The sequence below is a fragment of the Lutzomyia longipalpis genome, chromosome 2 (assembly GCF_024334085.1).
Source record: "Lutzomyia longipalpis isolate SR_M1_2022 chromosome 2, ASM2433408v1".
In the NCBI taxonomy this organism is placed as follows: domain Eukaryota; kingdom Metazoa; phylum Arthropoda; class Insecta; order Diptera; family Psychodidae; genus Lutzomyia; species Lutzomyia longipalpis.
In genome coordinates this window covers 5,733,627-5,757,703 of record NC_074708.1, presented here as the reverse complement: position 1 = coordinate 5,757,703, position 24,077 = coordinate 5,733,627, and the positions used below count along the sequence as shown (strand labels likewise).

The following is a 24,077-nucleotide window of genomic DNA, read 5'->3' as shown; positions in this document are numbered from 1 at the left end:
ATTAGTTTTCACGACTTTTGTCTTTTTTTACCGGAATTCGACGCGGAACCGCCTCATAAGTCTGGAAAACACAATTTTCCCGGAAAATTCGGTGGAAAACGTGAGAAAATTGCAAAAAACTGAATGTGTGAGGGAGATAGTATCACAGATGTGCGAGCGAGAGAATTGTGTGTTTCACAAACCATCAGCGCCGCCATACGACCGGCCCAAATAATCAAACTTGAATTTTAACGGACTTTTTTCGTGTTTTTCCAAAAATGCGATTTTTCTTGTTTTTCCGCCAATTTTTGGGCATAAAACGCATTTTTGGGGCTTCTGAGGCACTAACGGGTGCTCCGGAGTCCGGACCCCCCGGGGAGTCTCTCTGTGTGGAATTTGGGGCCCGCGGAAATTTTGACGGTTGGGGATTTTACACGACTCTCATTTCCTGGAAATGCATTTTCGCGAACTTTCTGAATTTTTGATGCCAAAAATTCCAAAGTGTTTTCCTAGTCACAAAAAACACATTTTACCCGGAAAATTCGGCGGAAAACGCAAGAAAATTAAGAAAAACTGAATGTGTGAGGGAGACGGATAGCAGAGAAATACATTTGTCTCATTTTCTCCTTATCCAACAGTGCCAACAAATAGCAGTGGTTGCTTTTTGAACTACATTATGGCGTCAAATTCAAAAAGTACTTAAAAAATTAAATTTTTTTTTCTAATTTTAACGTTTTTTCTCGAACGTTTGACACTTTTCTTACGTTTGACGTTTCTTTTTTAAGGCTTAACCGCATTTCTAACGTTTGAGAGTCTTCTTTGTATATTTTTTCTTGTTGAAATAATTAATTTTTTTTCCTAAACTTTCTGAAAAATGTGGGAAAATTCCTCACATTGCAATCATCATGCACGGAAGAGACGGAAGCTATTTTCCCCGGAAATTGGGTCAACTTATTTATGGAATTTTGCATCTCATCATTAATATGTTTATTTGTGTTTTCATTACCCATCATTTAGGATTAATTTGAGGTTTTAATTAATTACCTTTTCCGTGTGTCTTTTAACATAAAAAAATTGTTTTTGGGGGTGGAAAATGGGCGGGAGGAAATTTTCTTTAATAGGAAAGTTCCTTTTTTGCTGCGTATCGCGAATGAAAAAGGAAAAATAAATTATAATTAGTTCCTGAAATTGAAAAGAACACGGCTGGCTCTACTATCTCATATTTCCCCATTCATGCGAGTTTTTTTTTGTGGAATTCCGCTGAGCCATGTGGGGTAAATGGGATGCCAAATTTTATGCTTATAAATAACATGATTTGTCGTTATATTAGTTTGCCGCAAGTTATTGCTTTCATCGTCGCGCAAAATGGTGTGAATGTGAAACTTATTTTCCGCTTCATAGAAAATTTGGAAATGAAAATTTATGATTTTAACTGCGATTCTGGTGGGAAAATTATCAATTTTTTTTAATTGAAAATTTTGCATTTTAACCATTTTAATTGCAAGATTATTAAAAAAAAATTTTTTTGGTCTTTAAAAAAGGGAATTTCAAGATGATTTTTATTAAAAAAAAAAAGATTTAATTGAATGGAAACTAAAATCTCAATTTTCACCTGATCTTCTCTGGATCAACATATTCAACGCATCGCAATCTGTATAATGCGGCTGTTTTGGGCACTTTGCCAACGTTTCTTGCTCTTAATCTTGTAATCATATACTAAATAAAAATAATATGTTCAACAGCATTATGTTTATTTAGCATATTTATGCCAAAATAAGTAGTATTTATTCCTTGAGAGATTTAGTATGGATTATTAAACTAAATGTTCTAAATGCATAATTTGCAAGAATTAAGGATGCAAAAATAATAAAATGCTAAAGGCACGAATTACGTGAGGTGTTCGCATATAACGAATGTTTGTATTTAGAAATGTATGTTGAGTGAGAGAGAATGTGTGTTAGAAAATTATGCAAAATTGTACGATGATGACGCTGAAGGTTTTTTTTCTTGGCGCTCGCAATAGCGAAGGAAATTTTCCTCACATCAGTTTTGGTCGTTCCCTCACCCAGGTCCGTCGTAAATCTCGCACTCGCCCATTTTTCACAAAACTTCTTTGCTCTCTAAATCAATTTTCGCGCGCGCGACCCACACGGACTGGGTGCAGCAGATTTCTTCTCGCCGCGATTGCAATGGACAGTGATTGTGATGCCCTGAGATTGGCCCTTGTGCACCACTTGGGTGCACTCCACACCGATGACTACCCCTGGGCACTCGGTGTGTCCCCCTTGGGCGGTCGTGGCCTCTTTGCCGTGCGGGACATCCGCACGGATGAGGTCATCTTTGAGGATCACCCAATCGTGGTGGGTCCGCGTGCTGGTCGCGACGAAGATGCAACATGTGTCGTGTGCCATGCACACGTGTCACGGTGTGAGGTGTGCCCAAGGGGCTGTGGTCTACCCATATGCAACACAAATTCCACATGTGCAAGTAGCGAGAATCACGTCGCTGAATGCAATCTCGTGGCATCGTGGAAGCCCCTCAAGCCCGAAACTGTGTCCAACAGCATCCTCAGGGCTCTTACCCCAATAAGGAGTCTCCTGTTGCCTCCTGAAGCATTGGCTCTTCTCAATATGCTCCAGGTTAGTATTTTCACTTTTTTTTGAGATCTTTGTGAAGAAAATTTATTTCTTTTTGCGTAAAAAAAATAATTTTTTCTTATGAAATTGTAAATAAATTATTCTAATTTTAAATGTTTTAAATGCAGAAAGTACAGAGAAAGATATTGAGTCAATAATTAAATTGTTGATCTAAATATTTTCTTGAAAAATTAATCTTAAATGAAATAAAACTGATTTTTCTTTAAAAAGTAAGAGCTATTAAAGTATTTATTCATGTAATGAAACGTTAAAAAATATTTTTATTCAAATGAATTAAAGAATTACCAGAAATACCGTCAAATAGGGCTACTTTGGGAACTGACTAAATGAAAAATTAAATAAATCATTTAAAGCTTATTACTTAAGCTTCCAGGGCTTCCAGCTTATAATTTAGGAAAACAATGTTTGAATTTCTAAATAACACCTTTCACAAAAAATATTTCTCACATTTACCCTGTTTAACGGTATGGACGGTAAAATTAAAATTACTTTAATTCTGCTGAAAATGAATAAAAAATATTAGGAGTAAATTAAAAATGAAAAATTAGTTTAAACCACAAATGAATGAAAAATTATTTTAGCCAATTTAATTAAAGAGTTTAATTTAATTTTTAAATGATTTTCTTGACATTGCGTGTAGAAGAAGTTCTAAAATTATTTCTTAAAACGAATTTGTTAGAATTATGAGTACTTTTAATTGTACTTTTTTATGCTCTTAAACAGTGCAAAATGAAGGGACAAATCTGTGTTAAAAAAACATGATTTTTAGCATATTCTGGCTCCTTCTTTTCTTTCTGATTAAATTTTAATTAAAAATAAAGTTTCAGGAAGTCAATTTAACAAGCATTTTTAAAATTAATTAATTAATTAATAGGCCAACCATTGCAATCAATCGGAAGTTGATATCAATCGAGCTGTTGCAGAATTCAGCAATTTTCCCCACAACAATCCAGAAATTCTCAAGCAATTGTACAAGACATCAGCAGTGCTCAATACCAATGCCTTTGAGACGAAACTGGTGTCGGAATATGAGGATCGGAAGAGCCTTCGAGGTTCGGGAAGAGGTGACATGGTACCCTGAGAATATATTCCTTCTCATTGTTTTATATCTCTCCTTCTGTCTTTCATTGCAACTACAAAAAATGCCCTTTCGATGGCGCCAGGACTCTACCCCTTGGCCTGCATGATGAATCATCAATGTGTGCCCAATGTGAGGTACTGCTTCGATGCAAAACACGTTATGCGCGTCCAGGCCACCAAAGTCATTCCACGTGGCGAAGAAATCTTCACGTCCTACATTCAAATCTTCTGGGGCACCTACGCACGACGTGTCCATTTGACGGCAACAAAGGACTTCATGTGCAACTGTGCACGATGCACAGATCCCACAGTAAAAAGACAATGCTCTGTGTCTCATCACATGAAATATCTGCCACAACACGTTCACAGAATGTCATCTCTGCCATTTATTATACCGGCTATTTTCATCCCCATTCACGACTTATAGCACAAAAGCTTTTTATTCACGCACCTTTCTGTACATAATGCATGCGCCTTCCGATGGCTTTTATTCATTGTGAAGAGAGAGAATTTTCTTGGCACCCATTTAGCGATTCTTCCTATTAGGCGTCAGTCCTTGTTGTTTAATGCAATAAGAAGATCATTATTATAGGCTGTTAATGCAATGCATGATGAAAATTAAATTAAAATACTTATTAATTATAGAAATTGAGACGAAAACTTAATAAGGAGTGATGTTTAATAGAAATTAGCTGTAATAATAAAAGATTTTATTTAATAAAAATTGCTAATAAAAATATTTTTTGGCAATGCACCTCTTGCCAAAAGCAATGACGTAGAAATTCTATTTAATTCATAAATATTAATAATTATAGAAATTACGTATTTTTTTCTTCCTATTTTGTCTATTAAATATTATTTTAAGGCACACTCTTTATCAATAAAATATAAAAAAAATATTATTTTTAATTTTATTTATGAAGTTATAAAATTAAATTTAAATCAATTCGAACTTGAGAAAAAATATCTGCATTTAATTAATTAGTCAAAACGGTCAAAACACATAAATGTGGAACAAACTTATGCATAAAACAAAGCATGAAATATATGTACATAATGTAATGTAATTTATTTGTTTTTATATTATGTATTAATTTTAGGAGCAGAGATGACACTCTTTTAAAATTTAGTTCAATTTTCTTTTACATTAAACTATTAAAACTCTCACTTCATTATAAATGTACCTACATAATATAATAATTTTACATAAACATTAATATGCTTCAATACATTTTTCAGCATCACAGAGAGCGATATGCGCAAAATGTTTCAATTTCTCACGGAGAATTCTTGCGGCTCTTTCTACGCTGATTCATTATTTTGTGCATTAATCCTCTAATAAATTCTTAATATCATGCAAAATTAATGTTTTTCCCCTCCCCAGGAGTGTGGAACATATTTATCAGCTCTCTGCTGCCCCAAGGAGTCATGCAAGGGTCGTATGTTGCCAGTGAATCCCCTACATTTGGGTTCTGCATGGTCATGCGATAAGTGCAGTACTCAGCTGAATAACAAGAAGATAGCTCGTGTGCAGGATGTTCTTTCAGCACAAATTATCACAAAACTCCGCAAGGGAGACCCAAAGCTTGTGTTTGACTTCCTCAAGACTTGCATCAACAACATCATGCCAGGATCGAATCAATTTATTGTTGAATTGAAGCTCTTTATCATCTGGAATGTGGGGAATAATGAAAAATATGGTGAAAACAATTCCCCTTCCTCTCTCCCTCCCAAAATGTCCTTTTAGCAACCCTATGTGACCCTGTTCTTATGCTTTTGCAGCATACATCCTACAAAGTTTTGTTCACTCATGCAATTTTGAGGAGTTTATTAGCATGCAAAGGGCATTAATTTTCATTCTAATTGGCCACAAAGGGTTGTTTTCTATATGAAATTTTTACAGCATTTTACTTGAGAAAATAGCGTGAGAGCTTCCATTTATTTCTTTATTTTTTTGGGGTGTTAATTTTATGGAAAGGGCCTTGATTCTAATGAAAAAAAAATCTATTTTGTCTTTTTTATTCTAGACTTTTTATTTTAGACAAAAATCTTAAATTCTTCATTAGAAATTAGAAAAAAAGAATCCTTTAAAATGAATCTTTTATAAAGGATTTAATTCCTTCTTTTCTTCCCCAAAATAGATTACACGTTGGAGGATTTGCAGGCTAAGGAGAAGTTTTGCCTGGAGCTGATGGAATTACTTGAGCAAATGGGTGCTGGTGAATGTACAATAAAAGCTCTAATCTACTTTGAGCTTTACAAGTGTCGGGATCAATTAGCAAAATTGCAACCAAAGGAGGATGAGGTGTGATTTTATATTCTTTTCCTTCTTGTTTGTGCTCTCAAATTACAAATAAAATCTTGCCAACGATTTATTAATCTCAATGCAATTACTCTGTCCACAATTTACATCACATCCTTAATTTGCAATTTATTCAAAACACCTTGTCTCTTGCACTGTATATTTTATTATTTATTTGATTTCATCTCGAATTTTGCAACTTTTAGTGTAAAATTTAGCATTTTAGGAAGAGAGACAAAGATTTTACAAGTTTCCAATTGAGACAAATTAATCAACGGTTATTTAAACCTCAATCATACGAGTTAAGATACGTTTAAAGACTTTTCTTTAATTGTGAATCAAAATTTGTAACTCTTGCCTTCATACGGATCCTTTATCAACCAAGGACAGGAAGAGATCTGTAAAAGGCCACAAAATAAAGGAAAAATCTTTAAACGTATTTAATTTAGAATAAATTAAAAAGGAAACTTGATCCCTATCAGACTAGGGAAGACTTTAGGTGAGAAACTGAATAAAGGTGTTAATCAGGAATCCTGATATAAATCAGGATATGTGAATTAAAAATTTAGCAGTTCTTTTAGTTCGTTTTTTATTTCAATATTCTTGCCTAGAATTAATCTTCAGGGCCTTGAGGCTAATAAAAATATTTATCTCTGGCAGTAAACGTGTTAACAGTGTTCTTAAACGGAAAGAATCGTTTCTTTTATTGTTAAATTGTTAAATTTTTTTATCTGAAACATATTTCTCTAAAACATAATATTGATAACTTAATTATTTCTTAAAATTTTCTTCAAAAAAGATTTCTTTCTCTCGGTGCAAGGGGGTTGTCTGTTTGCCAAATTAAACGGTAGGTCTAAAGAATCTAAAAATAAAGCACAGAATTTATTTATTTGTGTATTAAATCAGAAAGAAAATGAGAAATTTGATAACGAAATTCTGTTACATGTACATCATTACACTGACCGAGTGTTGGATGAGCATGAAAATAATGTTCAATTCTTTTCTTAATACTATTCAATGAAATTTCTAAAGGCTTAATATGACTATTTTCTAGTGCTTTGTCTCTTTCTCTTAAATACTAAAAAGTAATTCAATTTCCATTGTAACGAATGTGTAGTGATGTGATAAAGTAAAACCAATAAAATCAATTCATTTAAATATTATGTATTGTGTTGTTTCATTTATCAGGTCTTGTGCAAATGTATATATGATGATTTTATGCGTGTTTGTTTAGATATAAATGCGAGAGGCGAATGAGATGTGATAAAATATGTTTTGATTTGAAAGAATGTCAAAACAAAACATGTTGGATGTTGAGATCTTTCTCTGTATTGCACATCAAAGTTATGCAACAATTTTATGATTAATATTTGCTTCTGAAAATGTAATCAATAAGACCCTTTAAATATAACTTATTTAATTTAAAATTAATTCTAAATTAATAAATTTTAATAAAGTAAATGATTCTGGTTTAAATAATATAATTTTTTTTAAATTATCTTTTAAGCTTAAGCTTTTTAGCTTAATTTTTAATTATCTTCGCTTTATTAATAATTACTTTTTAAATAATCCAAGATAGAAGTTTTTGACCGTTTTAGTTAGTCTTGGAAAATTATTTAGGTTTTTCTGCAAATTGTCTTTTACTATGTACATACATATTTTTCTAAATAGGAACAGGAAGTAAGCAATCGGATTTTAAATCGTAAACTCCTCGATAGAAGTTGGTCAATGCTCAAATGGAGTGTTGGAGCACCACCGCAACTTCGGCAGCTCATGCAGCAAATAGATGGAATCCAAGAACTTGAGAATCATCATTGAAAATTCCTTAAGTCTCCCCATACTCTTACCTGTACTACCTACGTAGACTTCCTCTTATGTTGCACTTTGCATCATTCTTTACCTGCAAACCTTAAATTCTTCTACTTTAGCCTGAAGAATGCATCCAAAGCGATCCAAAGCACTGCGAAAAAGCTCTTGTAGATTACTCCGTAAATTTATTAAGACATTTTACATTATTATCTATTTATATAGTTCTTATATATACATTTTTCTTTACATTCAAGTAGTAAAATGTACAACAACATGTCAAGTTTTTTGCGGCGGACGTGAAATAGTACAAAACTTTCGATAGAGTTGATTGTTAAAATGTATATAGTCTATGGTAATTTGCTATATAGTTTATGCTAAGTTGTGGTTAAGATTTTGTGAGATAAAATTTGCTAATTTATTATACAAAAAGACTTCTCTCTATTATAATGTATTGTTTGAAGAGATATGTATTTTCACACCTGGTCATATTTCTGCACAGAAAAAAATTATTATCAAGAATAAATTGACTTGTGATCATTTATTGTTGAATTTTTGTTGTTGAAGTCTCTCAATGTTCTTGATTTTGTTCTTATCACGTTCTTTTACACCCTCTGTTGAAGAATTTATAAGAAGAAAATCTCTAATTTCCCTTGAGGAAGGTGTCTTTGATGATGATTTATTTTCTTCACATAGAGCGATGTTATTTGAGCATTATTTCTTTTGCCAGAGAAGTCACTTTGCGCATAGAAGGAAAGTTGGTGGTTTTGTGCCAGAGAATGTGCCTCACAGTGTGATCGAAATCTTATAAGAATAGAACATAAGATTGTTCCCATTCTCTCCCTGTGTTCAATTAATTTTTTTTTCTTAACTTTTCTCTCTATTAATGTTATTAAACTAATTTGAGGAAGACCCAAATGTTAACTGATAGCAGTACAAATTGGCAAGGATTTCTTTGCAAATCGGGTGGTTAATGGTGAGTCTTCCCCCTCACAGCGATGCACTATCAAAGCACGATGAACGTCTCCTTTTGAGGTATCGCTGAAGTGGTGGAATGCCAAATAGAACAACTCCGCTGACGGCAATTGTAATTCCCGCCATGAGAAATGCAGGAGTGTATGTTTTTGTCTCATCATAGAGCCATCCTAGAAATAGAATTATCGTGTTGAGTTATAGGATACAAGTAAATGGTGTCATGTACAGAAGAGGAATATTTTCATGTGCTTAAAGTTAAATTTTAGAGAACATTTCTCATTTACACTACCATTGAAAAGTTTCTGGACAGTCAAAAATTAGATAATTTAATTAATTAAATGGGAGGAATAATTTCTTTTTGGATGAAATTTTCTACCCCTGGCGACGACCGGAAAAGCAAGGAAAGAAAAAAAGGGAGGAATAATCTTAATTTTGTATTTTTCTCTCTATAATAAAAACTCCCCCAGCTCATTGAAGATGATGCAGAGCGCATCGAAAGCTTTGAGGCTTATGTTGAGATTTTCTTGCTGAAAAACCCCTTTTTTCTGACGCTCACCGGACGGAGACATTTTCTCCTTTTGACCTCTAGATAATTTAAGATCTTCAGGACAATTCTTTCAGATTGTTAAAAAATATCCAAGAAGAACGAAATAATGTTTCCCAATTTTACTGATATTGGGCCTTATTCAACGACCAAAAAAACCTTGAAATGTTTAAATTTTGTACTGAAATTTCAAGCGAATTTCAAGGGTATCTTGGTCGTTGAATAATGCCCATTAATTAGGAATTAATTTGCCTAAATTTACATAAAGCCACGCCCCCATTGTATCTTATTGTCAAATTCAATAATATCTGATTGAATAAAAGAAGCCTTTCCAGACTTTATGCGACCAAATATTCAAACATTTTAAGAATATTTTTGAGTAATAGCAGATATTGCCATCATGGGGGCAATTAAGCGTTAATTTGACATGAAAAGCAGTATATTTGTCATGGAGGAAACGCTTCTTTTCACGTTTTTTGCTCTAGTGGCTACATTTTTTAAGATATCGACTTGAAATAAAAAGCAAATAAAACTTTTTGAGTTTACGCATCTTTTGGCGGCAGAAGTTTTCAGATATCTCAATCCAATCAAAAGTTATTCGCGGTCAAAATCATGCCCTAATTTCATGGCCACCCTGTAGTTTCTTTAAAAATCTTTTTTTTAAATAACAATGGATTCTTTCAGTCAAAAGGAAGGTTACTTGAGGAAAATTAATTTTCATCAATACTCCTAAAATCCCTGACATCTTTGGAGTAATAAAATTGACAGAGAAGATTGCAAAATACGATAGAAAATTTGATCCCATCAACGGCAAAAAGTGATAACAATATGTACCTGTTGGAGATTAAATTGTATTGTGGAGGTACTCAATGCTTATAGTCTTGTAAACCATCAATCTTTAATTCAGCTGATGAATATATATTGATAAAATCATGAGAAATCCACTCAACAACTGCAATATGGACAACTGAATGATCAGAATGTTGTATATTTGATACAACCTCACCGATAAGACCCACTCACAGTAGTCCCCGCAGGTCTTATCATCAATTTAACTATGTCTACCGACTTCCATAAATACATCAGGCTCGAGGAAAAAAAAACGTCGTACATCGCGGTAATATTGTGTAGTAAATTGAGATATTTTCTCACCCAGTTTCATTATCATTTTTTTGTGATTTTTTTTTCGTTTTAATACAAAGTTCAAGAGAAGTGATAAACTCACCAGCAAGGGGTGGTCCTACGAGTGATGCAATGCCCTGGAAGAGGAGCAGAAGGCCAAATGCATTGGTCAATTTATCCAGGCCTAGTAAGTCAACTAGGATTACTGAAGTTAATCCCACGTAAGCACCAATTGTAAATCCGAAAACTACTGAATAAATCATCAACGAGGTGAAGTCTAGGCAAAAGATTGATAAGGCCGTTGCTGAAAAAAAAGATATTTAAAATATTTTAACAATTCACGTAAAAGTTAAAAGAAAATTCTCACCGATTCCGCAAATAGTAAGACACGTGTTGTACACTCCCAGTCGATTGACCCATGGTTTATCGGATAGATATCCCAAAATGATTCGTCCAATTGTATTGGCTATTCCAATAGTTGCCAGCAAGTAGCTTGTTTCCTCCGTGGATAGACCCTGTTCTTCACCTTGTGCTGCTAAGAAGACATACGGGACGTAGAACCCAATGCTAGTGCAGAAATTCGATACGGCAAAGAGGATGAAGACAGCATCGTGCATTATGGAGAAATTTAGCATTTCTCGGAATGTATCTTTGGTTTCTTTGGAGCATGGTACGCATCCGCACACAATAAATTCCTCGGAGATCTCCTTATGAGCCGGAGTGCCATCACGCCTCAGTGAGCCATAGCGATCGGATTCGGTGATGGCAAGTTCGCCACGTGAACGATATTGTGGGATATTCAGCAGGGATCCCTGATACAGGATATCAGCTCTGTACATTGTTCCACTTCCCGCCGAGCGAGTACTTGCCCGTAGTAGTGCGGAAGACGTAAGAAGTGGCTGACTTGAGGTCTGCCTTATGCCATTCTCAATATTCCCATTGGGATCTCTTCTACTAGGCGGTGAATCCTGTGTCATATCCTGAGCAATGCTAGCTGATCGCTGAATTGATGATTCCTGCTCCTCAGCAACGAGTAGTCGACTATCTGATACGAGTCTCAGTCTATTGTTACCTGATGCATTATTACTGCTTGATCCGAGTACCTTGAGGGACATTTCATCATCGGTGCTTCTTCGTTTTTTCTTCTTCTTCGGTGCCTCCAAAGGACGAAACATTGCACCGAAAATCATGCAATTGAGCACAATTCCAGCAATAATTAGCATTGCCCCGCGCCAGCCGTAGTTCTTAATTAGGTGCTCCGTCAGGGGAGCAAAGATGAAGGTACCCAGCCCAGATCCACATACAGCAATCCCCGTGGCTAGGGATCGATACTTTTCAAAGTACATCGTCACACTCACAATGGCCGGAAGGTAGATGAGGCCAAACCCAAAGCCTGTGCCAAAGCCAACGGTTACAATGAGCGTTAGGACATTCTGTGCGAATACACTGATAACTAAGCAGATTCCTGCTAATAAGGATCCCGCGATTGTCACAGCACGGCATCCATATCGATTGACGAAAGCTGATGATATTGGACCTGGAATTCACATTAATTAGACGTTAAAAATTATTTTATAACTCTTTGAATTTTATTAAATTTAGAGCAATATGCTTCAAGGATAAGAACTATTTATCCTCAATAGGATAATTTCGTATTTTATTACTCCAGATTTACATGGAAAAACTATTGATTAAACTGTCTTTAAAAATTTATTTATGCCAATTCCATGCTCATTGATCAAAAATATTTCAACCTCAAAGCATTTGAAGAATTTATCGTGGATTATCAATTTATTGATCTCACCTGAGCACAGGGTAACACCGACCAATATAGACACAATCCACGCCGTGTAGCTCTTATCCTCCCCAAAATACGCCAGGAATTCCACGTAGAACATACCAAAGGAGTAGGTCATACCATCAGCTACAAATAAAATTAATTTCATTCATTTAAAAATTTTAATTAGAGATGAAAATTTATTAGAGTATAAAATGTTATGGAAAAAATGCATTTTCAAAGGTAATCGTGCTTTTCAAATGAATTGATTTAAATTATTTTTTAAAAAAATGTAGTCATGTGCATCATCTGGTTCCTTCAGTTGCAAGGCGGTCTTTTACGAAATTCTTATCACAAGGGCAAAACGTGGGCTCTTCAACAATGTGTGGACGATGTATTGCTTTATAGCACAGGAGATATCACAGAGAATTACTCAACAATACGATGTACTGCGATGTACATCAACGTGCTTATTAATCACACATCAATCCCCCATCAATCCACCTTCAGTCAGAAACAACTTTGGGAATAATATTGGTTTAAAGGTACCTATACCCACGGAAAATTCAGAATTTTCATAAATTCTTTTATTTATTTAATAGACAGAACTTTGAATATTTGAAAATTCAAGAAACGAATCAACTAATTTTCAACCAAACTATGGAATATTTTTCTCAAATTTATTGAAAGATTTTTATAAAAATAACTCTTTATTTGAAAGGCAAAATGGGCAAAATATGAAACTCATGCAAGCTTTGTCACATTAATATCAATGTCAAGAAAAAGAACAAAAGAATACATATTTTGTGTTTGTAGTAAAGCAATCATATTGGAATTTGAGACACTAAAAGTGCTTATTGCATTTCTCAGTTTAACGTCTTCAACGTGTGAAGGTGTTGTGAATTGATTGCTTCAGGACTTTAAAGTGTAATTACCTATACTATACCTGCCTGATATATTTAATTAAAATTATTATCTCAATGGCAATTTTTTATGAATATTTGAGAATATATAATGTAGCTCATATGACTGATAATTAATTAGTTGGTATACCACAATCGTGGCATACCAAGTATTGTAATCGTTGGAAAAACCGACCCCCTCAGATCGGGCTCAAACTTGGTATGAGCACGTTTTAGACATCCCACATTACGAAAATGGTGGTGGAAAATTTTTGATCCGGCCGGCCTGCCGGCCCGGACTCCACATTTTGCCTTATAACTCAAGAGTGGTAACCGATAGAGACTTCCGGTTTGAAGTTTTCTATAGAAATGTGGGTGTAAAATTTCATTTTTTCGCATTTTCAAAATCCAAGATGGCCGCCGTCCGCCATTTTGAAATACCGTCGATCAGTTCCCTTAAAGCTAGAGATCTGAAATTTTAGTATGTTGTAGAGCTCAGTGAGATGTTTTCATCAACAAATCATACTTGAAAATCGGTCAAGCGATTTAGCAAATATGGCGGCCTAAAGCAAAAAGTGTTTTTTCGATATAACTCGAGAACGGCTTGACCGATTTTGACCATCTTGGTATCAAATGAAAGGTATTGAGAAGCCCTACAACTGTCTAGAACATTCCAAGTTCCAAAAATGGCCGCAAGAGGCGCTAAAAACAAAAACAAAAATTGCCTAACTTTAAGGGGCTATATCTCCCAACATCTGTTATCGTTTTCCTTTAAATTTTGATATGTTGTAGCCTGACTCAATATCTTTCATCAGTCCAAAAATGAAGAAATTCTATGTCACCGTTTAGAAGATATAGCCATTTGAAAAATTCTTGAATTTTAAAAGTTCTAAGAGTTATATCTCTTGAACGGATTGTCCGATTTTGCTCAATTTGGTATCAAATTAAAGGTTTTGCAATTCTCTACCACTTTCTGGAACATCAGAAACCTCTAAAACCATTCCTTGAGGACAAAAAGTCCAAAAAACTGTTTTGGTAGAACAAAAATCCGCAATTTTGTGTTCTGGAGGTGACCTTGAAATGTATCGAAATATATGTCAGATTATAGCTTATTTCAATACCTTTCCAAAACTAGTCAAGAAATTTCTGTATGTGCAATAGAACTTGAGATATAACCATTTTTGTCTTTCGAATTGATGAATTTCATAAAAAAAATCAACTTTGCCTACTAATACTACTTAAAAATTAAATTACAACGCATAGACTGACCCATCCGCGTTGTGGTATACCAACTTTAATAACTGGACGCGTTATGATTGACTTTTACTTTTAGAAATAAAATTAAAATTCTTATTTTTTTTTTAAATAATTTGTTAGGGTAAATCGTTTAAATTTTTTCAGTAAAGAGTCGGCCTAATCTATAAAATGCGGAGCTTTTAGAATTCACCCCCACAGATAGCTAAAGAAGGTAGAAGCATTATTCAAAAAAAATTTAGCAATTGAAGATCTATGTTTAAGCCACTTTCTAACGTAAAAGCTAATTTTCAGCACTCTTATGGCTTTTTAAAAATCCAAAAAAAATGTTTTCCTCTTCGTGTTTTCTCGATGTCATGCACAATACAAGGGCGAAGTACCTAATTGAAGGAAACGCAGAAAACAATTTTAACCCACCCAGTCTTATAGGGAATCAAAAAAGGATAAAGAATCGCCAAAAATATTCACCATTTTCCACTGGGGTCACAACGAAAAAAGGCAATAAAGTTTTGTAAAAATTCAAAAAAATTGGCCGCCATTCGCCATTTTGTTCATTTCAATGCATGAAGCATATGTTTCAATGCTTCGTCAATATGAGCTTGTCGATGACAGTTTGACATTTCATTCATTTTTTTTTTGGGAAAAAATAAAAAAATTGCGTATTTTTTAGTTTAATTATCGTGGTAAATGTGTTTTACGTGTTGTTCGAAAGTGATTTTTATGTCTGAATACCTGAAGGATTAATTCCCGAACAGTTTGTGACCGCCTCAGCGAGCACATCTCTCATTACAAAACAAAGCAATCCAAAAACAATGGTCGTGGATCGTCTTGAAGATGACTTTTTCACGAATTGAAAGATCCTCTGCGCTGAAATCCTTTGCGTTTCACACCACCACCACGGACAAGACGATGGATTGCTGGTTTTGTGATTCCCTGGATGATGTCACGCAAAACCTTACGATGTTTTTTGGCACCACCTTTCCCAAGACCTTTTCCACGACCAATGATGTGCTCGCTGAGACGGTCACAAGCTGTGAGGGAATTCATCCTTCAGGTATTCAGATATAAAAATCACTCTTGAACAACACGTAAAACACATTTACCACGATAATTAAACTAAAAAATACGCAATTTTTTTTATTTTCTCCCAAAAAAAAAATAAATGAAATGTCAAACTGTCATCGACAAGCTCATATTGACGAAGCATTGAAACATATGCTTCATGCATTGAAATGAACAAAATGGCGAATGGCGGCCAATTTTTTTGAATTTTTACAAAACTTTATTGCCTTTTTTCGTTGTGACCCCAGTGGAAAATGGTGAATATTTTTGGCGATTCTTTATCCTTTTTTGATTCCCTACAAGACTGGGTGGGTTAAAATTGTTTTCTGCGTTTCCTTCAATTAGGTACTTCGCCCTTGTATTGTGCATGACATCCTTTTCAATTAAAAAGTTGAGCTTTTCTGTTTTGTGGTTTTGTGAAATACCAAATAATGGGCCTTATTCAGCGACCAAGAAACCCTTGAAATCTTTGAATTTTGTACTGAAATTTCAAGATTTCAAGCGAATTTCAAGGGTTTCTTGGTCGCTGAATCAGGCCCAATATTATTGTGAGCTTTTCCACATTTAAAATTACAAATGTAGGAGTTTTTCATGGAAATTATCAATTGTAATGCTGTTGAAATTCAAAAAGTGTTTCAAAGCTTTTAATTTAAAAACAAAAGCTTTGCAGCTTTTTTTTTCAGTGTACCATTACAAATGAGAGCTTTCAGGATATCTACAATTTTGAGTCTTAAAATGTTTATTAAATTAGAATTATTGGATTTTCCATAGAATTTACAATATTTCAGTTAGAGAGATAATTAAATAAATTATTACCTAAGCTTTAAGGATTTTATTCAAAAAAGTAAAGCAATTAGAAGTAAAATAAAATTTATTCTGAATTCTCTAAATGTGAAAATGATGCGTGTAATGTAGAAATTTTCTTTAATTGGGAAAGAAAAGTGATATGAGATATATTCCACGAATGATTCAGATAATTTGCTTAAAAAAAAGGAGCATACTTACTGACAATGTGAATGGCAAATGAGGCAAAGGCCACCATCCATCTACAAAGATTTTTGTCATTGTTGCAGTGTGAGATTAATTCTTTCGCAAAGAAAAGCCTTTTGGGAGGCATTTTTGTGTGTGAAACTCACCCCCATCCACCATCTGGTGGTGCTGGTAGCTGTACATCTTCTTCTGTACCATCACCAACGGTCTTCTTCCGTGGAGCTGTTGGTCCGTGGGTCATTTTTCTTTCAATCCAAAGACAATGTTGCTTTCAGCGAAACAATCAGCACGTGCTCTGTGTTATTTTGCAACACCACACGGATCCACCAAACTCTTGTAGATTTCTTCGTATTAATTGAGATGACATCAAGTTTTGCGCGTGATCTTTTAGCCACAAAATATCACGAATAATTAAAATATTGTATATTTTTTATCTAACCCCGTGTACACATTTTTTTCCGCTTTTGAGCAATTTTACGAGTGCGTGATACGATAAGAAAAGGCGCGCAAGACTTTATCTATATAAAATATGTGAACTTGACGAAAAAAAAATCATTCAAACACGCGATTTGTTTTTCTCAATCACACTTTTTTTTCTCTCTCAATATTCCTTCATTTGAGCCTGGCAAATTAAATGAGAATGCGCGTGAGATGGTGCTGTGATAAAAAATATCTTATGATCACTCCCTAATCAGCTGTTGAGAATCTCGGCGTCTCTCACACGAATTCCTTTCAGCAATAAAAAATAAATAAAATAAATAATCTGAGAAAATCCACGCAGGGTCACGTTTATATTTAGTCAAACACTAACACAATATATATTATTTTTATGCACTCTATTGGCACTGAAAACGCGTGCGGAATCTATGCCGTTGCCGTACGTTTCGACATTGATACACAAAAGCTTTTTTTGCGAACTGCAGCACCGCGATGTCCGTCCGTTCAACTTCATTCACCTACAAAGAGAAAATGATTTGAGTTTAGTATCGGCACTGAAAGTGAAGTCTGTCTGGGGCTCTTTTAGTTCGAGTAAGCAGCAGCAGAATATATAAATTAAATATGTATTTGTTCCCTACTAATACAGCTAAAAATACTATATATATTGGTAATTTTTACCCACATTGTATGTAAACAATTTGTTAAATGTTATCTTTATTTCCCGCCACACATATGTACATATATTGGTTTATATATAGCATAGATAGGGTTATTCTTTTTATCGCCCCCCATACAAACATCATGGGTGATAATGACTTTTTGATCTCAACTTTAAACAAAACTGCACCATGAAACAGAGTCTTTCTTATTTTTCTGCGTCCCGGTGGAAATTTTCTCAAGAATTTTTCGCATAAGCAAAGTGCAAAGTCATCGGCGGTGCCACATCTTTTGTTACCTATATTTGTTGTGCTTTTACAGTGGAGACGCCGGGTGTTATAAACGTCTTTATCTATATTGTTTTTAAGACAGCCAAATTTTATTGTTTGATATTTATTTGTCTTTTATTATTTAATGTTTTTCATAAATTTCAGATAAAAATTTTGTGGGGCTAATTAAACAATAAATGGGTTTAGGAAAAGCGGGAAAAGTTAACAATATAACATTGTTTTCAATGAGATTTTGAAAAGGATAGTCTGAGAGGCTTAAGAAAATCCTTTTGACCAGGAAAATTATGGAAATTCTGTAAAGAAAAATTAGGCCAAAGAGAAATTTTTGGCCCCAGTCTACCCTATGTTTTAGAAATAAATTCAGGAATTTGTGAATTAAAATATATCGCTGCTAAAAACGTTTATTTTCTTGTGCAGGCTAGCCTGGGTAGCGTTAACATTATGCTGGGAAATTCCGTTCTGGTTTACTGATATGAAAATTCTAGAATATTTAGGTATTTTACAGGTAATTATTTATTGGAGTGTCGCAAGTATTCACAATTACAACAAAGTGATAGAATAATGAGCTTGCGTGTAGAAAAACTATGCAAATTTCCAATCAGTCGTTATATTTTTACTGTATTTTCTTTTAGTGGAAAATAAGGTAGGAAAATGTTCTAATTTTTATACGAAATGGTATTGCTGAATTTTCATTACACACGTGTTTCAGATAAATGAAAGTTCTAAAGTTTCTAGAAAATAAATTAAAAGTTTCTTTAATGTTAGTCCTAATCTACATAATCTTTTCCACTTCCTTTTGACTTTCAGTTCTCACTGAATCTGACTTAATAAATTCTTTCTATTTCTTCTTTTTTCTTTCGGTAAATTGCCTGCAAAAAAGTCTATATACAAGCAAGTATTTTCTTTATGTTTATGAATTTAGTATCAATTAAATTTTTAATATCTGTATGTGTACATTTTGCAAGTTTATGAGTTATAAAAGTGACAAAGTCATTGACAAATTAAAAAGCCCACCAGGCCCAAACTTTTCACGCACATTCTACATTAATTTGTGGTGTATGCAAATGAAGGAAAAACGACGACGAGAAAGCTTTCCATGACCTCTTTATAATTAAGACAATAGAACATTGTTCTCTGGGTTTTTTTTAGGAGCTTTTAGTGTTATTAGAATAATTTTATTGACCGCAAAAATGTGTATCAGTAGGTAATAAATTATTATGTGAACAACATGTTCTCTTAGGAAAATACAGATTAAGTTAGTTTAATCTAGTTTAAAGAACAATCTCGTGAATTTACGAAGGATTTTTAATAGTTGATTTATTTTTTTTATTTTAGATTAATTATTCAATAAATTTACTTGAGAAATTGCTTTTCAAACGTTCTTTCTTGACGCTCTCTCGATTCTCATACACTGTGTGGTATTTTCAATACAAATAAAGCCAGCACTTTGTGAGTCACTACAGTGCTTTGGTTTCTTATTTTATCGTCTGATTATATATGGCAATGTTTGCTGATTAATTTATATATCATTCTTTGGCACATTTAAAATTATTTTCCATTGCAAAAACAAAGGAAAGTTAATTCTCCTCCACATGATAATTATAGTATCAGCAACAACAGATGACTTTTCACCACACATTCGCGCGCTTATAAAAGTTTCCTCATGTTTCACAGCTGATGATTTGCATAAAAATTTGTATAGTAAACTTCTTCTTTTTTCGGTGTATGAATGTTTATTTTTACGGAAGCATTAACTCTTTCGGCGGGATTTCTTTTAATAATAAAACACAAGAATAAAATTTGCGTTGATTGATGAATTTTTTGGAAGGGAATCTAAAGGAATTTTTCATGAAATTTCACTAATTTTGTACTCAAAAATAAGATTAAAGTTTCAGCTTTATCTGAAGGAGATAGTGAGTTATTTTAATTTACTCTGCGTTTATCTGATGTTTGTTGAAATTCAAATAATTGTTTTGTGTTAAAGGGTCTGTGTGTAAGTCATTCTTTGTAAAATTGCTTTGTCCTCAAAGAATTAAGATTGAAATCTTATCATTTTATCATGCTCAGAAAGCTCAGAAATTATCAAAATTTCTTTCAAACAATTAACGATCTTTTAAATTACTTTACATCTTTTTTTAAAATATTATTTAACTGTAATTTAGTAAAATTTAAAAAGTTTTCCAACAAAGAAACGTTCTTTACATGCATCCAGTAGTCAAATATTGAATTTTCTCATGATAAAGTTAGATGAAAAATTTTCCATACTTTATCTTTCACATATTGGAATTTTAAGAAGAATTTAATAGCAGAATTGATAAGATTTAATTTTCACCATCAATCAGTTAGCACACGTAGGAGTTTTTAATGAGCAGAAAATTACAAATACACACATTGAATTCACCTCGAATTTTCCACATGAAGAAAAGTGAGAAAACCCACTGATGGCTTCAAGAGAATGGCCAATGTTGCGAAATTAGCACAATTGACGGAAGAATTTAATTCCATTTGCTCTACACTTTTCCTCCAACTTGACGGTATAAGTATAAGAAAGGGATGAGGAGTTTGTGTTGCCGTTGCTCACGAGAAACTGGTGGACTTTTCTTAGATTTCTTTTTGGGAGGGAAAATACGAGAAAATAAATAACAAAGTGGCTCCACACACAGAGAGAAGAACGCGATTTCGGAATCGTCCGAAAAAGCGGCCAGAACAGCGAAGTATTGTGCGTGTTAAAAATATTCACATGGTAGGAAAAATCATAATAAAAAGAGGCAAAAGGCAGGAAAAACGAAAAGGAATATAAAGATAGAATGGGAGAGTGAGAATGAAATGTTAAAATTGGGAGACACAATATTGGAACGATGTATACATATGTAAAACCATGCAAAAATTGCTACTTAATTTACAATGCAAAATACCTCTAGGCGGATTTTTCTGTGTTGAAAGAAAAAAATGTAAAATTTATTGGTTTTACTACATTTTTCTATTAGGCAAAAATATCATACATGAATGAGAAAATCAATATTTATTCTCTAGAAAATATTTTTGTGATATAATTAGGTTAGAGAATTTTATCACACATTGCATGTTCAAGAAAAAAAAGTCATTCACATTGAAATACCGTGAATTTATCTCTCGTTCTCTTTATATTTAAGTTGTACGTCTTTCTCTCTCACAGCTCACAAGCTTTGACCTCTCACTATATACATTTTAATGCAGTCACAATTTAATTTTGATTTTTCTTCACAATATAAATTTTATATTCTGAGGCACGCGACTGAACATTTAACGAAGTCAATTGCATCTTTATATGTTGCAATGTTGGAAAAAAAATAAGAAAAGTGATGCAACTCAAACACTTTAAGATCATTTAACATAAAACTGCTATATATAAATGACCGACAAATTATTGCATCACACACATATTTTTGTCTTTCTTAATTGTTTCTGTAAACATCGATAAATGCGGTCAAAATAATTCCAATAAAATGTGCTCGCGGTGTCGTGGTGTCAATTGAAATGCAATGTGGTCAATGCGAAGGATAACAGAGCAGCATATTGAAAGAATTGGTGGAAGATAAGATAAAAGAAATGATCTCTTAGTGTGTCAAATACAACATTTTCGATATCAGAATGATTTTAATGGTCTTTGGGGCATAAAGTAGAACCACACTGATGCTTTTGATGTTTCATATATCAATCAAAAGCTAATGAAATTGATTTGGATTTTTAAAAATAAGTTTGAGGATTTTTTTGATAGAGAATAAAGCAATAATATGGAATTTTTAATGTAAAGAATTCCTAAATTTTTTTTTAAAATTCAAAAAATTATTTTGAGAGTATTTCTGTTTGATGAAAAAAGAAAATTTTCTTATTCTTTCAAAATTATTTAAAAATTTGCTTAAGTTACAATTTTTGTACAATAGATCCTGATGATGGCAATAAATTGCCCGAAATGTTGCTGGAAAGCATAAATATGCTGTATTCTCCGTTTTTTTACGTTTGAATGCAGTTCAATTAAAAAAATCATCACACTTTTTGCAATTGTCGTTAAAAAATTGAAAGTCAAAGCTGACGATAGAAATTATTTAATTTTAAATTAATTTAAAATAGCCCCCTACTCCCCTAATTACTTGTAATCATGCACATAAAGAGTGGAAAATTATCTCTTGTTCTTCATCAAATCCTCGGTGTTAGTGGATTTTCACACATTTTTGGAGTCAAATAAACGACTTTGGTGTTTTGATGGAGACACATCATTTCACATTTAACCCACCCCTAAAACCAAAAAACTATACTCCTCGTGTAGCGACATGAACATGATTGAAGATTTATTGGTAATCGGAGTGGAAAATCTGTGAGAATGGCGTTAAAGAAGAAATAATCCAAGTGTTAATGCTGCGTGGCGTTATGGGAATCGGTATTTCACAGCAAAGTGAGTTTCCTTATGCGCTGCTATTTGATTTATTAAATTGTTTTTATTTTTTTTTTAAGTATTTTATTAGGAAGAAAATTGTGCCCAGATGTCTTTCTAAAATCTTTTGTAGTTATTTCCCATGCAGATATTTTGTCTATTTTGTATTTCTTCAAACAAAATGTTAAAGATAAAATTAAATCAATATTGTAGCGAACCTATGACCCGATCTCTTTGCAAAGAAAATTAAAATATTTGCAAATAATTTGTGAACTTATTTGTCCATGCAAATAATATAGAAAATTTTTAAATAAATTCCTTTCATTCAGCAATTTCTTTGATAAAAGTGAAGAAAAATAATTTTATCATACAGTGGATTTTCCCAGCAATGAAATTAAAAAAAAATATTTTAACGGAATTCCCAATGAAAAGGGAAATGAGAATTAATAAATAATTTAATGTTGGACCTCTTAAATATTTTAAATAAAATTCACAATCACAGATTTCTTTTTTGAATAAAGAAAAAAACATGCTTATTATTCATATTAAGTGTGGGAGGAAAGGTTCATTTGCAGAAACATGAACAAAAACTTTTCACAGGACATGATGTGGGCGACATTATGCGAATTTTTCCTGGAAAATCCCAAAAGGTATGAAAAATATAATTCTGTGTATTTTATAATAAATATTATCGCGCTGAGCTTTGGGAGCTTTATCATCTACAAGCTCAACGAGGAAACATTTAGCGATGCGTGATTATGCTTATTTACATTTTACTTTGCACTGAAGCATGCGACATCGTTCTGCATCAATTATTTTCTTTAACCGATAAAATAGTGGGAGGTGGGTGTTGAGAAATATCAATTAAATCAATTTTTGCTTCTAATTCACTTCAATTTGTAAGAACTTTAATAAATAAAAATTAATTAAATAAAGAAAGAAGTAAAGTCTAATTCTCCGTGTGGCATCAATGCAGCCACTAAAGTGGGTCACGGTCGATCGATAGAGAGCTGGGTGGCTAAAGCTCGACACTTGCTCGATTAACTTTTCCACGAGACTGGCAAAATTTTCCGGTTAAATCGATATCACCGGGGTTGTTGTATCCCTTCGAATCCCATAAAATCGTACATAAATAATCCACCTTTCCAGAAAGCTTCAACTACATACATTTAAAAGCTTCAAAAGCACAAAATTGATTTTTTTGATTTGTCTCAGATTTATCTAAAAATTCTTTGAAATTAATTTTCTTCCACTGAATTTTCCACACAAACATTTTCCCCGGGAAAATGGGGAGAGTTACACAAAAGGAAAAAAATCTTTATCAATTGATCTAAAAGGAAAACTTTTCAAATGGAGCTGAAAATTTACCTATAAAAGCGATGCGATGAGCGTAGGTGGATGGAATACAAAGAAGACAAAATGAGAAACAAAAATTCTGCAGAAAAAACCGCGTGCTCCCCTTATGGGGGCCACGATGCACTAAACTGAACTCCTCGTATTTTCTGCACTTGATGAACTTGTCAAAAAATACATACATATACATTAACGTACATTGTAACCACCCCCAAAAGAATTTCACCCCCAATGCGAGACGGGCGATGGAGAGACGCAGATATATGATGTAGGGCGCAAAAGAGGGATGACTTTATTCTCTCTGATTGAATAATTTTAAAAATAAGCGCGCAAGCGTGCTGAAGAAATATTTAACAGGTAGAAGAAATAATTTAGCAGAAAAGGCACAAAAAACAACAATTAAAAGCTAAACTATTTTAATTTACTAGCTGGGAAAACTTACTGAAAAGCTTACGTCCCAATTTTCCCGCAATTCCAT

The 24,077-nt window shown here is 33.4% G+C and overlaps 2 protein-coding genes across 6 annotated transcripts; one reads left to right on the top strand and one right to left on the bottom strand.

Moving 5' to 3' along the window:
- Positions 1–2,025: 2,025 nt before the first annotated feature.
- On the top strand, positions 2,026–8,366 carry LOC129788815 (SET domain-containing protein SmydA-8). Of its 3 annotated transcripts, XM_055825160.1 has the most exons (7): positions 2,044–2,618; positions 3,511–3,700; positions 3,800–4,026; positions 5,101–5,416; positions 5,858–6,021; positions 6,818–6,865; positions 7,690–7,799. In XM_055825160.1, the coding sequence occupies exons 1-6, from the start codon at positions 2,169–2,171 to the stop codon at positions 6,860–6,862; spliced, it is 1,392 nt and encodes a 463-aa protein (XP_055681135.1). In that variant the 5' UTR covers positions 2,044–2,168; the 3' UTR covers positions 6,863–6,865; positions 7,690–7,799. The 3 variants fall into 3 exon arrangements, with proteins under 3 accessions (XP_055681133.1, XP_055681134.1, XP_055681135.1); XM_055825158.1 differs by lacking the exon at positions 6,818–6,865 and having other exon boundaries at positions 2,026–2,618; positions 7,690–8,366; XM_055825159.1 differs by lacking the exon at positions 6,818–6,865 and having other exon boundaries at positions 2,031–2,618; positions 3,511–3,688; positions 7,690–8,366.
- On the bottom strand, positions 7,993–23,785 carry LOC129788814 (monocarboxylate transporter 5). 3 transcript variants are annotated; one of them, XM_055825154.1, is made up of 8 exons: positions 23,615–23,722; positions 17,262–17,406; positions 16,597–17,179; positions 16,466–16,506; positions 12,270–12,389; positions 10,833–12,002; positions 10,569–10,769; positions 7,993–8,969 (listed from the first exon to the last, which is right to left on the bottom strand). In XM_055825154.1, the coding sequence occupies exons 3-8, from the start codon at positions 16,689–16,691 to the stop codon at positions 8,815–8,817; spliced, it is 1,782 nt and encodes a 593-aa protein (XP_055681129.1). In that variant the 5' UTR covers positions 16,692–17,179; positions 17,262–17,406; positions 23,615–23,722; the 3' UTR covers positions 7,993–8,814. The 3 variants fall into 3 exon arrangements, with proteins under 3 accessions (XP_055681129.1, XP_055681132.1, XP_055681128.1); XM_055825157.1 differs by having other exon boundaries at positions 16,597–17,406; positions 23,615–23,785; XM_055825153.1 differs by lacking the exon at positions 23,615–23,722 and adding an exon at positions 20,237–20,419 and having other exon boundaries at positions 16,597–17,406.
- Between the last annotated feature and the right edge of the window lie 292 nt (positions 23,786–24,077).

Bases quoted from the DNA above. Each gene is read 5' to 3' on its own strand.
- LOC129788815 (XM_055825158.1), top strand. From the start codon at position 2,169: ATGGACAGTGATTGTGATGCCCTGAGATTGGCCCTTGTGCACCACTTG. The intron at 2,619-3,510 runs GTTAGTATTTTC...ATTAATTAATAG, and splicing joins CTCTTCTCAATATGCTCCAG to GCCAACCATTGCAATCAATC. The intron at 6,022-7,689 runs GTGTGATTTTAT...TTTTCTAAATAG, and splicing joins TGCAACCAAAGGAGGATGAG to GAACAGGAAGTAAGCAATCG.
- LOC129788814 (XM_055825157.1), bottom strand. From the start codon at position 16,691: ATGACCCACGGACCAACAGCTCCACGGAAGAAGACCGTTGGTGATGGT. The intron at 12,390-16,465 runs GTAAGTATGCTC...TTTTATTTGTAG, and splicing joins ATTTGCCATTCACATTGTCA to CTGATGGTATGACCTACTCC. The intron at 8,970-10,568 runs GTGAGTTTATCA...TTCTATTTCTAG, and splicing joins CGTAGGACCACCCCTTGCTG to GATGGCTCTATGATGAGACA.